General features: G+C 42.0%; 1 protein-coding gene across 1 annotated transcript in view; it reads right to left on the reverse strand.

The window, feature by feature from the left end:
• POLN (DNA polymerase nu) overlaps positions 1-18851 on the reverse strand; it is a 167305-nt gene that overhangs the window by 116026 nt on the left and 32428 nt on the right. Inside the window, exons 5-6 of the mRNA XM_030920310.1 lie at positions 13737-14237; positions 4041-4214 (exon numbers count right to left, since the gene is read on the reverse strand). Of these exons, the coding sequence (XP_030776170.1) occupies positions 4041-4214; positions 13737-14237 (675 nt within the window). The remainder of the gene's footprint in view (positions 1-4040; positions 4215-13736; positions 14238-18851) is intronic.

Here is an 18851-nt window from a genome sequence, read left to right on the forward strand (position 1 = left end):
TCCAAGATGGAGTAAAGAGCTTATGAAGGAGAAGAACTGGGGCCATGGAGCTCACTTCCCGTTGCTGCTCCTTCATCCTTGAAACTCAAGAGTTCCATGATAAGGTAATCTACCAACTACACTATCTTCTGCTAATAAGAGACTAACTGATTTTTATCTTGATAAAACAAACAACAAAAAGAATACCTTGTAAGTTAAATGGTAATTAGCGAGGCATGGTGGTGCATGCCTATAGTACTAAAGTCCTAGCTACTGGGGTAAGGTTGCTGAGGAGGGAGAATCACTTGAGCCCAGGAGGTTGAGGCTGCAATGAGTCGTGATCACAACCACTGCACTCCAACTTGGGCAATAAAGAGAGACTCTGGCTCTTAAAATAAAACATGCATATATGTATATGTATATACGTGCATACACACATATATATTTACATATATAAAAGCTAGTTTTGAGGCTTTCTCATCTGTAAAATGGAGTGAATAAGGTATAACATACAGAGAGAATGTGAAGGTGAAGGGAGAGTGTGTATGTGAAAGGCCTTGCACAGGTCATTTAATAAATGTTATTAAACATGTTTTGTGCAAAAAAGTATGTGTATTAATTTAAATGTGATTTATTTAAATTTATTTTGAATCTCAAAGATATAATCATAGGATTGGGATTATTATTTCCAATTTATGGTACTTGAGGCAATGTATTAATTTGATTGTCCTAGAACTTATAAAAATTAAGCTTCAACATTCATTCATTCAATAATATTGAATAAATGCTGATTAAACACTTGCTTTGTAGCATTGTTCTTAGATATTGGGGATACATTAATGAACACACTACTGAACACAAATGAAAGTCATGTATGTGGGGTTAGCAGTGCGGTACCATCTCATGTAGGGTGGTCAAGGAAGGTCTGATAAGGTAATTCTTTCTTTTTTTTTTTTTAGCTTGGTAATTCTTTTTTATTTATTTTAGCTTGGTAATTTTTTGTTTTTGTTTTTGTTTTTTGTTTGTTTGTTTTTTAAGACAGGGCCTCACTCTGTCATCCAGGCTAGAGTACGGTAGCACAATCATAGCTCACTGCAGGTTCAAACTGCTGGGCTCAAGTGATCCTCCAATATCAGCCTCTGGAGTAGCTGGGACTATAGGCACATGCCACTGTACCCAGGTAATTTTTAAATTTTTTGTAGAGATGGGGTCTCACTATGTTGCTCAGGCTAGTCTCAAACTCCAGCCTCAAGCCATCCTCCCACCTCAGCCTGAGCCACTGTTCCTAGCCAAGGTAACTCTTGAGGAAAGACATGAAGGATAAGGTAAACAAAGGAAAGTTACTGACAGAAAATTTTAGCCACTAAATGTGGAAGAAATGATAGAGTTAGAAAAATCACCATCTTACTAGCCATAATTAAATAAGTGATTTAGATGATCCTCATCAAAGGACAAAACCATTAAGGGAGAGTTTGGGGGAGAAGTTTATAAGGAAGGGCTCGTGCTGACACCACCTGAACCCCGCTGCTCCCTCTCAGCACCATGAAAACTGGGACAACCCAATTGCATCACTAAGGGAAGTCAGGAGGACACCAGTTAAGTCTGAATTTCAGAAAAATCATGAATAATTATTATCTGAAAAAAATTACATATTTTTTAGAGATGTATTCTTCTAGTATAAGTATGTCCCATGCAATATTTGGGACATACATATACTAAGAAATTAGTTATTTATCTGAAATTCAAATTTAGTGTTCTATATTTGAATTTGTTAAATCTGGCCATCCAACTGCATCACAGATGGAGTATGAAGCTTACGGCTCCACCTAGGAAGTGCTGCGCAAAACAAGTTGGACCCAAATAATCAAGCATTTAGAGCTAACTCTAGTTTACAGAAAATATGGAGAAGAGGAGACAGAACAAGTTAAAGAACTTCATGATGAGGCAAACAAATGAATCCAAGACATGGGACCTCCTCCAGGACAGGGAGAGGGGCTGAGGGATGCTCCAGATTAGAAAAAACTAGAGACATGGCCACCCAATGCTATGTCCTGATCCCAACAAGTCAACTGTAGAAGGACATTTTTGAGACAATCAGGTAACTTCGAATTTGGACTGGATATACAACTTGTTAAGTTTTAAAATGGCACTGTGGCTCTGTAAAAACAAAACAAAACAAAGCCCATAGTTTTTAGAGTCATGAGAGGGCAAAACAATAGGTTGGGATTTTCTTTAACCTCAGTCCTCTCCCCCTTCCCCAGGAAAGGGACAGATGAAGGAAGTAAGGAAAAACCTTTGATAATGTTGGCCTGGGTGGATGCGTATACTACTCTGTACTTTCGTGTTTTCATAGTTTACTTTTTGTTTGTTCAGAGAAAAACATAAAGGAATGTGGCAGCAAACCATGCAGCTATTTGGGAGAATGCTGCAGGGAGGGATGGTGCCACCAGGCCCTTGGGCAGAGGCGCGTAACACATGGTCAGGAACAGCAAGGAGGTGGGAATGCACTGAGAGGCCGGGAGAGAGGAGGGGTGAGGCTGAAGACAGCAGAGGGGCCAGAGTAAGCAGACTTTGAGGGCAAGGGCCTTCACAGGTCCTGTGGCTTTTCTACACTTGATCTTAGCCAGAAAGTCTAAAAGCAGTGATTTTGGGTTTTCCTCAGAGTAAAGCAGGAGTTGTTTGAGGGTTTGGGGCAGGGAAGTGATGTGATCTGATTTATGCTTTAACAGGCCAGCTCTGGGTGCTGCACGGAAAACAGACTGAAGGGGCAGGTGGAAGCAGGAGTCCAGCGTGGAAGTTTTTGTGATCCAGTAGGAGGTAACAAACTGCGCCGAGTAACAGCAACACAGTGGATAAGCAGACGGCAGATTCTAGCTACACTTGAAGGCAGAGCCAATAGGACTTGCTGAGAGCTTGACATGGTTTGTGGAAAGTAGAGAGAAGTGAGAGTTAACCCCAGGACTTTTTGCCTAAGCTCATGGAGGGATGACACTGACTAAGACAGCCAGGCCACAGGAGGCAAGGTCCAGGGAAAACAGGAGTTCAGTCTGGACATGTTTGCCTAAAATGACCACTAGATGTCCAAGTGGAAAACGTCAACTAAATTCAGAAACATCATCCAGATATTAGGGCTCTGTCCTCACAAGGGCTCTCCGACCTGACCAGTTGTTCTTTAAAGAGAAAATTACATAAAAAGAAAATTAAGGGTTCTGTTGGGAGCTGAAAGCTATGTTTGTCACACATTGTCCCCTTCTCCCCAAAAGTTACTTAAAATCACCCAGAGCCCAGTGAACCTGTATGAAGCATGGAAAGGCTAGTAATGGGGCCCAGCTTCCTCCCGAGCTGCCTTAATCTTCCAGGGTGGCTAACTGGCCTTAAATCAGAGGGCTGGGAAGGTAGTGGATACCTCCATTTGAGGCAGAAGCCCAAGTCATGTGCATAACCTAAGCAAAGAAACAGTGAGGAAGAGTACAAGATCCATCCCAGAAACGGTTTTTCAGAATCTAGAAGGGGCGGCAGGAGTAACCCTGCCTGCTCTAAAATTCTGTGATTCTAAGAGGGCCAGTCCAAAGAGGTGAGACAGGTCTTGCCTCTTTCCACAGACATGGAGCTTTGAAACTAGTCCCATCCTTGGTGGTATTAAGGACAATTTATTGTTTGCAGGCAGTGATAACTTTGTTTTCTAATGCTGTGAATGAATGAACAAGTATGATAAGGAAAATCATCTGGGACTCTGCCAGTGACAGGGGATTTTCAGGGTCTGGGGTTGATGCTTTTCTCCCTAGCTTCTCATCGTGAAGTTGCTTCAAGTCCTAGAGCAGGCTGCTCCCACAGAAGAACGGAACTCCATTCCGGATACTCTCTGGGAGAGACAGGGCCAGTATTTGCAGAGATTTCTATCACTTGGATCCATTTTATTTTCATGTGCCCATACAAAACTTCTAAAAGTTTAAACAATTAAAACTGGACCTTGAAAAACTTTCCATTAGTATAAAGCAGGCATGTAAGTAGGGTGTGAGTCCATGCGTGAAGATTTTTTACCAGGCAGGTTGTCGATGTGCCTCCTGTTCTTGGTCCCAGATAGCAGAGTGCTGTATTTGAATGTAGATACATGGATCATTCGACACAAAGCCCTCCAGGACAGGACCACAGGCCAGGGCATCTGGACAACCATGGCCACCCTCTGCTTGGCGCTTGAGTAACATCACAATTCCTCTAACAGAGGAAACAGGGGTCTGTGGAAACACAACAAAATAAATTAAACCTAGACAATATATCTGCTGTAGAAAGATATACATTTTAAAATTAAGCAGAGAGAACAAGAAAAGGCCTAAAATTAAACTTGAAAATGAATGGCTTTTTTAATGACAGTTGAGGCCAAAATCCGAATCCATGACTTTATGCTCCAAATCTGGTCTCTACCCTCTCCAACATCATGATGGAAGTCTCATCCAGGGCAATATAAAAGGAGAAAGGAATAAAAGGCATACACATCAGAAAGGAAGCATCATACTTTCCCTATTAACAGATGGCATGAATGTCTGTGTAGAAAATCTAAAGGAACCTGTAAAAAATGAATCCTGAAGCTAACATGTAAATTTAGCAAGGTTGCAGGATACAAGATCAAAGGACAAAAATGTAATATATTTTTATATTCTAGCAATAAACATATGAAAATAAAAATTTTTTAAATCACCATTTATAGAACTCTAAAAAATGAAATACTTAAGTATAAACTAACAAAATACATACAGGATATGTATGTTGAAGACTACAAAATGCTAATGAAAGAAATCAGAGAAGACCTAAATAACAAAGACATATAATACTCAAGGATTTAAAAACTCAACATAATAATAAGTTTGTCCTTTATCCCCAAGTTAATCATTAGAACCAAGAAGATCAATAAAACTCAAGTACAAGGAACATGAAGAAAACTACAGATCATTTGCTTAAAACCAGTGATAAAGGGTGGGGGGTGGCGAGAGAACACATTACATAGATAGAAACAAAGATAAGGATGACAGCAGATTTCTCGTGGGAAATAAAGCAACTCAGAAGACAGTAGATATATATACATACTTTTTTTTTTTTTTTTTTAGAGATGGAGTCTTGCTCTGTCGCCCAGGCTAGAGTGCAGTGGTACAATCTCAGCTCACCGCAACCTCCGCCTCCCAGGTTCAAACAATTCTCCTGCCTCAGCCTCCAGAGTATCAAGGACTACAGGCGCACACCACCATGCCCAGCCGATTTTTTTTTGTATTTTAGTAGAGACAGGGTTTCACTGTGTTGCCCAGGCTGGTCTCAAACTCCTGAGCTCAGGCAATCCACCGACCTGGCCCTCTCAAAGTGCTAGGATTACAGGTGTGAGCCACCATGCCCAGCCAACAGTAGAGTAATATTACGAAACTACTGGAAGAAAATAAACCATCAACTTACATTCTTTAGCCATCAAAATGCCTTTAAAAAAATTAAAGGTAAAGCAAGACTTGCATACTACACTGAAAACTATAAAACATTCCTAAAGGAAATTAAAGTTTTAAATAAATGGAGATACCGCATGTTTATGGATCAGAATACCCCATGTTTATGGATCAGAAAACTCAACACTATTATAGTAAGATGGCAAGACTCACAAAATTAATCTATAGATTTAACACAATTTGTATCAAAATTCCAGTTGGATTTTTGCATAAACTGACAAACTGATCCTAAAACTGACAAGCAAAGGAAGCACAATACCCAAAAGAATCTTGAAAAAAGTTGGAGGACTCACTCTTCTTGATTTCAAAACTTGTTACAAAGCTCCAATAATCAGAGAGAATTAGGAGATCATGGCAGGTGGGAAGCAGGAGTAGATTGCAGCTCCCACTGGGACGGACAGAGCAGAGTGTGGAGGCTTGCATTGTGAACTTTTGCTCTAGAATGACTACAGGAATAAATCAGGAAAGCAGAGAGAACCCACAGACCCTCTGAAGGAAGCAGATTGCTCCTGCAGGACCCAGGAGACACCCCAAATACTGTGTTGGTATCCATGGCCAAAAGACTCACAGACAGTTCACATCACAGGACTCTGAGCACACAATCCCCAGTACCAGCCTGGAGCCTAGTAGACTTGCTGGGTGACTAGATTCAGAAGACAGATAACAGTCACTACAGCTCAGCTCTCAGGTAGCCACATCCCTAGGAAAATCAGGAGAGGAGTACATAAAGGGAACACCTCGTGGGATAAAAGAATCTGAACAACAGCCTTGAGTCCTAGACCTTCCCTCTGACAGAGCCTAACCAAATGAGAAGGAACCAGAAAACCAATTCTGGTAATACGACAAAACAAGGTTCTTTAGCACGCCCAAAAAATCATACTAGCTCACCAGCAATGGATCCAAACCAAGAAGAAATGCCTGATTTACCTGAAAAAGAATTCAGAAGGTTAGTTATTAAGTTAATCAGGGAGGGACTAGAGAAAGGCAAAGCCCAGTTTAAGGAAGTCAAAAAAATGATGCAAGAAATGAGGGGAGGCCAGGCGCTGTGGCTCATGCCTGTAATCCCAGCACTTTGGGAGGCCAAGGCAGGCAGATCACGAGGTCGGGAGATTGAGACCATCCTGGCTAACGTGGTGAAACCCCATCTCTACTAAAAATATAAAAAATTAGCCAGGCATGGTGGCACATGCCTGTAGTCCCAGCTACTCGGGAGGCTGAGGCAGGAGAATGGTGTGAACCCGGGAGGCGGAGGTTACAGTGAGCCCAGATCATGCCACTGCACTCCAGCCTGGGTGACACAGTGAGACTCCGTCCCCCACACTACTCCCAAAAAAAAAAGCAGAAAGGAAGGAAGGAAGGAAGGGAGGGAGGGAGGGAGGAAGAGAGAGAAATGAGGGGGGAAATTTTCAATGAAATAGATATAGATAGCATATATTTAAAAAAATCAAAACTTCAGGAAACAATGGATACACTTATAGAAATGCAAAATGCTCTGGAAAATCTCAGCATTAGAATTAAACAAGCAGAGAAAGAACTTCAGAGCTCAAAGACAAGGTTTTCGAATTAACCCAATCCAACAAAGATAAAGAAAAAAGAATAAGAAAACATAAAGCCTCCAAGAAGTCTCAGATTATGTTAAATGACCAAACCTAAGAATAATTGGCATTACTGAGGAAGAAGAGAAATCTAAAAGTTTGGAAAACATATTTGGGGGAATAATCAAGGAAAACTTCCCTGGACTTACTAGAGACCTAGACATCCAAATACAAGAAGCTCAAAGAACACCTGGGAAATTCACTGCAAAAAGATCATTGCCTAGGCACATTGTCATCAGGTTATCTAAAGTTAAGAAAAAGGAAAGAATCTTAAGAGCTATGAGGCAAAAGCACCAGGTGACCTATAAAGGAAAACCTATCAGATTAATAGAAGATTTCTCAGCAGAAACCCTCCCAGCTAGAAGGGACTGGGCCCTATCTTCAGCCTCCTTAAACAAAACAGTTGTTTCCAGCGAAACCAAGTTTCATAAGTGAAGGAAGGATTCAGTCCTTTTCACACAAACAAATGCTGAGAGAATTCGCCACTAGGAAGCCAGTACTACCACTGCTAAAAGGAGTTCTAAATCTTGAAACAAATCCTGGAAACATATCAAAACACAATCTCGTTAAAGCATACATCTCACAGGCCCTATAAAGCAAAAATAAAAAAAAGAAAAGAAAAAAACAAGGTATGCAGGCAACAAATAGTACAATGAATGGAATGGTATCTCACAACTCAATACTAAGGTTGAATGTAAATGGCCTAAATGCTCCACTTAAAAGACAGAGAATTGCAGAATGGATAAGAATTCACCAACCATCTGCTGCCTATAAGAGACTCACCTAACACATAAGGACTCACATAAACTTAAGGTAAAAGGGTGGAAAAAGACATTCCATGCAAAGGGAGACCAAAAGCAAGCAAGAGTAGCTAACACAGTAACAGTGGGGGACTTCAAGACTCCACCGACAGCACCAGACAGGTTATCAAGACAGAAAGTCAACAAAGAAACAATGGATTTAAACTGTACCCTGGAACAAATAGACCTAACAGATATTTACAGAGTGTTCTACTCAACAACCACAGAACATACATTCCATTCATCAGTGCATGGAACTTTCTCCAAGATAGACCATATGATAGGCCATGAAATGAGCCTCAGTAAATTTAAGAAAACTGAACTTATATCAAGCACTCTCTCAGGCCACAGTGGAATAAAACCGTAAATCAACTCCAAAAGGAACCTTCAAAACCATATAAATACATGGAAATTAAATAACCTGCTCCTGAATGATCATTGGCTCAAAAATGAAATCAAGATGGAAATTAAACAATTCTTCAAACTGGGCTGGGCATGGTGGCTCACATCTGTAATCCCAGCACTTTGAGAGGCCGAGGAGGGCAGATTATGAGGTCAGGAGATCGAGACCATCCTGGCCAACATGGTGATATCCCGTCTCTACTAAAAAATACAAAAATTAGCTGGGCGTGGTGGCACGTGCCTGTAATCTCAGCTACTCAGGAGGCTGAGGCAGGAGAATCACTTGAACCTGGGAAGCAGAGGTTGCAGTGAGCCAAGATCTGCCACTGCACTCCAGCCTGGCAACATAGTAAGACTCCATTTAAAAAAAAAAAAAAATTCTTCAAACTGAAGGACAATAGTGACACAATCTATCAAAATCTCTTGGATACAGCAAAGGCAGTGCTAAGAGGAAAGTTCATAGCCCTAAACACCTACATCCAAAAGTCTGGCCAGGTGTGGTGGCGCACGCCTGTAATCCCAGCACTTTGGGAGGCCAAGGTGGGAGGATCACAAGGTCAGGAGATTGAGACCATCCTGGCTAACATGGTGAAACCTCGTCTCTACTAAAAATACAAAAAAAATTAGCCAGGCGTGGTGGCGGATGCCTGTAGACCCAGCTACTCATGAGGCTGAGGCAGGAGAACGGCATGAACCCAGGAGGCGGAGCTCACAGTGAGCTGAGATCGTGCCACTGCATTCCAGCCTGGGCGACTGAGCAAGACTCCGTCTCAAAAACAAACAAAAGTCTGAAAGAGCATAGATAATCTAAGGTCATACCTCAAGGAACTCCAGAAACAAGAACAAACCAAACCCAAACCCAGCAGAAGAAAGGAAATGACCACGATTAGAGCAGAATTCAATGATATTGAAACAAACAAACAAAATGCAAAAGATAAATGAAACAAATGCCAGGCGCGGTGGCTCAGGCCTGTAATCCCAGCACTTTGGGTGGCAGAGGAGGGTGGATCACCTGAGGTCAGGAGTTAGAGACCAGTCTGACCAACATGGTGAAACCGCGTCTCTACTAAATACAAAAAATTAGCCAGGTGTGGTGGTGCATGCCTGTAATCCCAGCTACTTGGGTGGCTGAGGCAGGAGAATCACTTGAACCCAGGAGGCAGAGGTTGCAGCGAGCTGAGATCGCGCCATTGCACTCCAGCCTGCACAACAAGAGCAAAACTCTGTCTCAAGAAAAAAAAAAAAAAAAAAAGATAAATGAAACAAAAAGCTGGTTCTTTGAAAAGATAAATAAAATTGATAGACCATTACCAAGATTAACCAATAAAAGAAGACAGAAAATCCAAATAAGCTCAATTAGAAACAAAATGGGAGATACAACAACTGACACCACAAAAATGCAAAAGATCACTCAAGGCTACTATGAACAACTTTACACACATAAACTCGAAAACCTAGAGGATATGGATAAATTCCTGGAAAGATACAACCCTTCTAGTTTAAATCAGGAAGAATTAGATGTCCTGAACAAACCAATAACAAGCAGTGAGATTGAAACAGTAACAGAACAATTACCAACAAAAAAAGTCCAGGACCAGACAGATTAACAGCAGAATTCTACCAGACCTTCAAAGAAGAATCAGTACTGATCCTATTGACACTATTCCACAAGACAGAAAAAGAGAAAATCCTCACTAAATCATTCTATGAAGTCAGTATCACCCTAATACCAATACCAGGAAAGGATATCACCAAAAGAGAAAACTACAGACCAATGTCCCTGATGAACACAGATGCAAAAGTCCTTAACAAAATACTAGCTAACCAAATCCAACAACATATCAAAAAGATAATCCACCATGATCAAGCAGGTTTCATACCAGGGATGCAGGGATGGTCTAACATACACAAGTCAATAAATGTGATACACCACATAAACAGAATTAAAAACAAAAATCACATGATCATCTCAATAGATGCAGAAAAAGCATTCAGCAAAATCCAGCATTGCTTTATGATTAAAACTCTCAGCAAAATTGGCACACAAGGGACATACCTCAATGTAACAAAAGCCATCTATTATAAACCCACAGGCAACATAATACTTAATGGAGAAAAGTTGAAAGCATTCCCCCTGAGAACTGGAACAAGACAAGGATGCCCACTCTCACCACTTCCCTTCAATATAGTACTGGAAGTCCTAGCCAGAGCAATCAGACAAAAGAAAGAAATAAAAAGCATCCGAATTGATAAAGAGGAAGTCAAACTGTCACTATTTGCTGATTACATGATTGTTTACCTAGAAAACCTTAGAGATTCCTCCAGAAAGCTCCTATAACTGATGAAAGAACTCAGTCAAGTTTCTGGATACAAAATTAAAGTACACAAATCAGTAGCTCTTCTATACACTAACAGTGACTAAGCTGAGAATCAAATCAAGAGCTCAATCCCTTTTACAATAGCTGCAAAAAAATAAAATACTTAGGAATATACCTAACCAAGGAGGTGAAAGACCTTTGCATGGAAAACTACAAAACACTGCTGAAAGAAATAACAGATGACACAAACAAATGGAAGCACATCCCATGCTCATGGATGGGTAGAATCAATATTGTGAAAATGACTATACTGCCAAAAACAATCTACAAATTCAATGCAATTCCCATCAAAATACCACCATCATTCTTCACAGAACTATAAAAAACAATCCTAGGCCAGGCATGGTGGCTCATACCTGTAATCCCAGCACTTTGGGAGGCCAAGGTGGGTAGAACACAAGGTCAGGAGTTTGAGACCAACCTGGCCAATATAGTGAAACCTCATTCTACTAAAAATACAAAAATTAGCCAGGAGAAGTGGCACGCACCTGTAGTCCCAGCTACTTGCGAGGCTGAGGCAGAAGAATCACTTGAACCCAGGAGTTGGAGGTTGCAGTAAGCTGAGATCACACCACTGCACTCCAGCCTGGGTGACAGAGCAAGACTCTGTCTCAAAAAAAAATAAAAACAAAAATAAAAAATAAGCAAGACTAAGCAAAAAGAACAAATCTGGAGGCATCACAGTACCTGATTTCAAACTACACTATAAGGCCATCATTACCAAAACAGCATGGTACTGGCATAAAAATAGGCACACAGACCAATTGAAACAAATAGAAAACCCAGAAATAAACCAAAATACTTTGGTTTTTTTTTTTGGGGGGATGGAGTCTCGCTCTGCCGCCCAGGTTGGAATCCAGTGGTGTGATCTCAGCTCACTGCAAGCTCTGCCTCCCAGGTTCACACCATTCTCCTGCCTCAGCCTCCAGAGTAGCTGGGACTACAGGCGCCACCACGCCCGGCTAATTTTTGTATTTTTAGTAGAGACGGTGTTTCACCGTTTAGTAGAGACGGGGTTTCACCGTGTTAGCCAGAATGGTCTTGATCTCCTGACCTCGTGATCCGCCCGCCTCGGCCTCTCAAAGTTCTGGGATTACAGGTGTGAGCCACTGTGCCCAGGAATAAACCTAAATACTTATAGCCAACTGATCTTCGACAAAGCAAACAAAAACATAAAGTGGGGAAAGGACACCCTATTCAACAAATGGTGCTGAGATCATTGGCAAGCCACATGTAAAATGAAACTGGATCCTCATCTTTCACCATTATACAAAGTCAGCTCAAGATGGATCAAAGACTTAAATCTAATACCTGAAACTATGAAAATTCTAGAAGATAACATTGGAAAAACCCTCCTAGACACTGGCTTAGGCAAGGATTTCATGACCAAGAACCCAAAAGGAAATGTAATAAAAACAAAGATAAATAACTGAGACTTAATTAAACTAAAAAGCTTTTGCATAGCAAAAGGAATAGTCAGCAGAGGAAACAGACAACCCACAGAGTGGGAGAAAATTTTCACAATCCATACATCTGACAAAGAACTAATATCCTTAATCTACAATGAACTCAACAAATTAGCAAGAAAAAAACAAACAATCCCATCAAAAAGTGGGCTAAGGACATGAATAGACAATTCTCCAAAGAAGATATACAAATGGCCACCGAATGTATGAAAAAATGCTCAATATCACTAATGATCATGGAAATGCAAATCAAAACCACAATACAATACCACCTTACTCCTGCAAGAATAGCCATAATCAAAAAGTCAAAAAATCATAGATATTGGCATGGATGCAGTGAACAGGGAACACTTCTATACTTCTGGTGGGAATGTAAACTAGTACAACCACTATGGCAAACAGTGTGGAAATTCCTTAAAGAACTAAAAGTAGAACTACCATTTGATCTGGTAATCCCACTACTGGGTATCTACCCAGAGGAAAAGAAGTCATTATATGAAAAAGATACTTGCACATACATGGTTATAGCAGCACAATTTGCAATTGCAAAAATGTGGAACCAACCCAAATGCCCATCAATCAAGCAGTGAATAAAGAAACTGTGCTATATACATATGATGGAATACTATTCGGCCATAAAAATGAATGAATTAATGGCATTCGCAGTGACCTGGATGAGACTGGAGACTACTATTCTAAGTGAAGTAAGTCAGGAATGGAAAACCAAACACTGTGTGTTCTCACTCACAAGTGGGAGCTACACTATGAGGATGCAAAGGCATAAGAATGACACAGTGGACTTTGGGGACTCAGGAGGAAAGGGTGGGAAGGGGGTGAGGGATAAAAGACTACAAATTGTGTGCAGTGTATACTGCTTGGGTGATGGGTGCAGGAAAGGAGAGGAAAGAAGAGGAAAAGAGAGGAAAGGAGAGGGAGGGAAGGAGGGAGGGAGGGAGGGAAGGAAGGGAAGGAGGGAGGGAAAGATTTTTTTAAAAAATCAACAGAGATCAAATTGTAAAAATTTTGTGCTTCAAAAGACATCCTCAATAAATTTTTAAAAAATAAGCCAGAAATTGGCGGAAGTATAAATGATATATCTTATAAGAGACTTGTATCATAATATATAAAGAATGCTTACAGATCCAAAATAAAACACAAATAACCCAATTTTTAAATGAGCAAAAAATTTGAACAGACATTTCATCAAATCATCAAAACAGAAAGAAGATATCAAAGAAGATATATGAATGACCAATAAGCACATGAAAAGATGCTCAATGTCACTAGGTAATAGGGAAATACAATTTAAAACCACCATGAAATACCACTTCAGAATCACTAGAATGGCTAAAATAAAAAAAATAGACAACAACAAGTGTTGACAAGGAGGTAGAGAATTTGAAACCCTAGTACACTGCTGGTGGAAAGTAAAATGGCACACCGACTCTGGAAAACAGTTTTGCAGTTTCCTAAGAAACCGATGGGAGCTATACATTGTCAATCACTTACCACTGGAGGGGAGGGAAAGCCTTAAAATCATGTTTCTAGCTCTCCTATCAAAATCAGACACTAAGGAAATGGGCTTCTTTTATGGTGTCAAGACAGCAAGTAAAAACCATCACTGTTTACTAACCTGGTCAGCTCTTAACTGGGTGGAACCATCAGTATACATCAGAGTTACCACCAGAGCTGCTGCCTGTTTGAGCATTTCAATCAGCTGGCTTTTTGCCCAATCATCCAAATGCCTAGTATCACAAAAATATTTTTTCAATGCTCCTGAGTTCCCAGAATTTAGGTAGGCTTCAGCCTCATCAGTATCTTCTCCCAACGCCATTTGTTTACTTGTTTTCTCCGAAGAATTATTATACGTAATATGTTTTCTTTTAAGATTAATGCTTCCTTTATTTTCATTATTTATATTCTCCATTAGGAAATGCTTTCTTTCATGCTCCTTTTTCTGTAGAACTGAAGCCTCTTGATTATACTGTGGAATTAAACAACTTGAAAGAGCCAATGAGCTGATGCTCTTCTGTTTTTGGTCAGTAAATAGCTGATTTGTGAGTCTGACACTGAAGGACTGAGGAGAGAGCTTGGTGGAACCTCTTGATGTCTGACTTCTTAAAGAGTTAAGATTCTACAGAAAAATGGAAAATATTTCATTAGAATATGGATTCATGAGACAGATTTATAAACCAAACTAATTTCTGGTAAAAACTTGTCTAAAGTAATACAGAGACACAATCTTCATATTATCTATAATCAAAACTTGTTCTTTTTTTTTTTTTTTTTTTTTTTTGAGGCAGAGTCTGGCTTTGTTGCCCAGGCTGGAGTGCAGTGGTACGATCTGGGCTCACTGCAAGCTTCACCTCCAGGGTTCACGCCATTCTCCTGCCTCAGCCTCCCGAGTAGCTGGGACTACAGGCGCCCACCACCACGCCCGGCTGATTTTTTTAAATATTTTTAGTAGAGACGGGGTTTCACTGTGTTAGCCAGGATGGTCTCGATCTCCTGACCTGGTGATCTGCCTGCCTCGGCCTCCCAAAGTGCTTGGATTACAGGCATGAGCCACTGCGCACGGCCTCTATGATCAAACCTTTTAAGGAAACCACATAGTGTCTTCTAGAGCAGTGATTTTTCTCAACCAAGGTAGGCATGCATATCTGGATCAAGAGCTCAAAAGCCAGTCAGGAGTAGTAGCTCACACCTGTAATCCCAGCACTCTGGGAGGCTGAGGCGGGTGGATCACTTGAGGTCAGGAATTTGAGACGAGTCTGGCCAACATGGTGAAACTCCGTCTCTACTAAAAATACAAAAATTAGGCCGGGCGCGGTGGCTCAAGCCTGTAATCCCAGCACTTTGGGAGGCCGAGACGGGTGGATCGTGAGGTCAGGAGATCGAGACCATCCTGGCTAACACGGCGAAACCCCGTCTCTACTAAAAAATACAAAAAAAAAAAAAAAAAACTAGCCGGGCGAGTTGGCTGGCGCCTGTAGTCCCAGCTACTCGGGAGGCTGAGGCAGGAGAATGGCGTAAACCCGGGAGGCGGAGCTTGCAGTGAGCTGAGATCCGGCCACTGCACTCCAGCCTGGGCGACAGAGCGAGACTCCGTCTCAAAAAAAAAAAAAAAAAAAAAAAAAAAAAAAAAAAAATTAGCTGGGCATGGTGGCAGGAGCCTGTAATTCCAGCTACTCGGGAGGCTGAGGCAGGAGAATCACTTGAATCCAGGAGGTGGAGGCTGCAGTGAGCCGAGACTGTACCATTGCACTCCAGCCTGGGTGATAAGAACGAAACTCTGTCTCAAAAAAAAAGCTCAAAAGCCTCCAACAAGCCCCTGTTCTGGGAATCAATGCATGTAATGAGAGATGTCATGGACAGGAGTATGTTGCATATGTGCATAAGAGAGAAGATTAATAATTTACAACTTCCAAGTAAAGACCATTTATAGAGAAAATGAAATCACCAAAACTATTTAATAATATGTTAATCTATCTACTAAAAAAAATTTTTGGGGCCAGGCACAGTGGCTCACACCTGTAATCCCAGCACTTTGGGAGGCTGAGGTGGGCAGATCATGAGGTCAAGAGTTTGAGACCATTCTGGCCAACATGGAGAAACCTCGTCTCTACTAAGAATACAAAAATTGGCCGGGCGCGGTGGCTCAAGCCTGTAATCCCAGCACTTTGGGAGGCCGAGACGGGCGGATCACGAGGTCAGGAGATCAAGACCATCCTGGCTAACACGGTGAAACCCCGTCTCTACTAAAAAATACAAAAAACTAGCCAGGCGAGGTGGCGGCCGTCTGTGGTCCCAGCTACTCGGGAGGCTGAGGCAGGAGAATGGCGTAAACCTGGGAGGCGGAGCTTGCATTGAGCTGAGATCTGGCCACTGCACTCCAGCCTGGGCGACAGAGCGAGACTCCGTCTCAAAAAAAAAAAAAAAAAGAATACAAAAATTAGCTGGGCATGGTGGCGCATGCCTGTAATCCTAGCTACTCAGGAGGCTGAGGCAGGAGAATCGCTTGAACTCGGAAGGTGGAGGTTGCAGTGAGCCAAGATCGTGCCATTGCACTCCAGCCTGGGTGACAGAGCAAGACTCTGTCTTGAAAAAAAAAAAAAAAAATTAAACCCAACTCAGTAGCAGTTCTCTACCTGTCTCATTCTCATTCCATCAATGTACAATATACATTCATAGATCCACAAACTAATCAAGGTGGGGAAAGCAATCCTATCCATTTCATTATAGGACTTATTTATGATAACACTTTATTTTTAAGGTTTCTTCTCTTTTCCTTGTTTTTTTTTTTTTTATTTTGAGACAGGGTCTTGCTCTGTTGCCCAGGTTGAAGGGCAGTGGCACAATCTCAGCTCACTGCAACCTCCATGTCCCCGGTTTAGGTGATCCTTCCAACTCAGCCTCCCATGTAGCTGTGACTACAGGGGTTCACCACCACACCCAGCGAATTTTTCTATTTTTAGTAGAATGGGGTTTCACCATGTTCCCCAGGCTCATCGCAAACTCCTGGACTCAAGCAATCTGCCTGCCTTGGCCTCCCAAAGTGCTAGGATTACAGGTGTGAGCCAGCGTACCCAGTCAAGGCTTATTTTATATATATATATACACACACACACACATATATATATGTTGCTTTGAATGACTATATTAATATTACCTTTTAAATAATTTTGAAAGAAAATGTTTGGCCGGGCGCAGTGGCTCAAGCCTGTAATCCCAGTACTTTAGGAGGCCGAGACGGGCGGATCATGAGGTCAAGAGATCGAGACCATCCTGGCTAACACGGTGAAACCCCGTCTCTACTAAAAAATACAAAAAACTAGCCGGGTGAGGTGGCGGGCGCCTGTAGTCCCAGCTACTCGGGAGGCTGAGGCAGGAGAATGGCGTAAACCTGGGAGGCGGAGGTTGCAGTGAGCTGAGATCCAGCCACTGCACTCCAGCCTGGGCGACAGAGTGAGCCTCCGTCTCAAAAAAAAAAAAAAAAAAAGGAAAAGGAAGAAACCTTAAAAATAAAGTGTTATCATAAATAAGTCCTTTTTTGAGACAGAGGCTCGCTCTGTCCCCCAGGCTGGAGTGCAGTGGCCGGAGTGCAGTGGCCGGAACTCAGCGCACTGCAAACTCCGCCTCCCGGGTTCACGCCATTCTCCTGCCTCAGCCTCCCGACTAGCTGGGACTACAGGCGCCCGCCACCTCGCCTGGCTAATTTTTTGTATTTTTTAGTAGAGACGGGGTTTCACCGTGTTAGCCAGGATGGTCTCGATCTCCTGACCTCGTGATTCACCTGTCTCGGCCTCCCAAAGTGCTGGGATTACAGGCTTGAGCCACCGCGCCCGGCCAAAAGAAAATGTTTTAACGCTTGGTCATATGTTATGAAAATTTTTAATGCATACTTGTATTTTTGTTTCAAATACATGGTTTCCAAGAGTAGGCTTTCAAGCATAAAATTACACTAAAAATTCCGTGAAGGAGTAAACAAGAAAGGAATTCAAGGAGAAAAAGAAAAATATAAAATTTCAAACTGTTGAAGATCTTGCTCTTTTTTAAGGGGATTATTGTGGGCGGAGCACAGTGGCTCACACCCATAATCCTGGCCCTTTGGGAGGCTGAGGCAGGAGGACTGCTTGAGCCCAGGAGTTCAAGACCAGCCTGGGCAAAATGGCAAAATGGCAAAATCCTGTCTTCCTACAAAGAATACAAAAATCAGCTGGGCGTGGTGTCATGTGCCTATAGTCCCAGCTACTCAGGAGGCTGAGGTGAGAGGATCACCTGAGCCCAGGAGGTCAAGGCTACAGTGAGCCATGGTCACACCACACTGTACTTCAGCCTGGGCGACACAGTGAGAAAGTCTCAAAATAATAATAACAATAAAAAGAGGCCGGGCATGGTGGCTCACACCTGTAATCTCAACACTTTGGGAGGCCCAGGCAGGTGGATCATGAGGTCAGGAGTTCCAGACCAGCCTGGCCAATATGGTGAAACCCTGTCTCTACTAAAAACATAAAAATTAGCCGGGCATGGTGGTGTGCGCCTGTAACCCCAGCTGCTCGGGAGGCTGAGGCAGGAGAATCGTTTAAACCCGGGAAACGGAGGTTGCAGTGAGCCAAGATCGCGTCACTGCACTCCTGCCTTGGTGACAGAGTGTGATTCCATCTCAAAAAATAATAAATAAGTAAATAAATAAGTTAATAAATAAAATAGGCCAGGCACGGTGACTCACACCTATAATCCCAACACTTTAGGGGGCCGAGGCGGGCAGATCACCTGAGGTCAGGAGTTCGAGACCAGCCTGGCCAACATGGTGAAACTCCGTATCTACTAAAAATACAAAAATTAGCTGGGTGTGGTGGTGGGCACCTGTAATCCTACCTACTCAGGAGGCTGAGGCAGGAGAATCACTTAACCCAGGAGGCGGAGGTGGCAGTGAGTTGAGATCACGCCACTGCACTCCAGTTAAGGTGACAGAGCAAGACTCCATCTCCAAATAATAATAATAATGAGATGATTGTGGATATCAAGTTGTCAAAGTACAGTATTTAATTTTTGTGAATATATTTTAAATAATGCAACAGTAAAAATGTCAATATTAACAATAGAGCAGAAATCACGTACTTTGCAATTTTTTAAACTTGTGATACAGATTTTAAATTTCAACTTTAAAATATCTCAGGCAGTACATACAGTTTGAGATGGCCAGGCATGGGGGCTCACGCCTGTAATCCCAGCACTTTGGGAGGCC

This window comes from Rhinopithecus roxellana, chromosome 2, assembly GCF_007565055.1.
Source record: "Rhinopithecus roxellana isolate Shanxi Qingling chromosome 2, ASM756505v1, whole genome shotgun sequence".
NCBI classification, from domain to species: Eukaryota; Metazoa; Chordata; class Mammalia; order Primates; family Cercopithecidae; genus Rhinopithecus; species Rhinopithecus roxellana.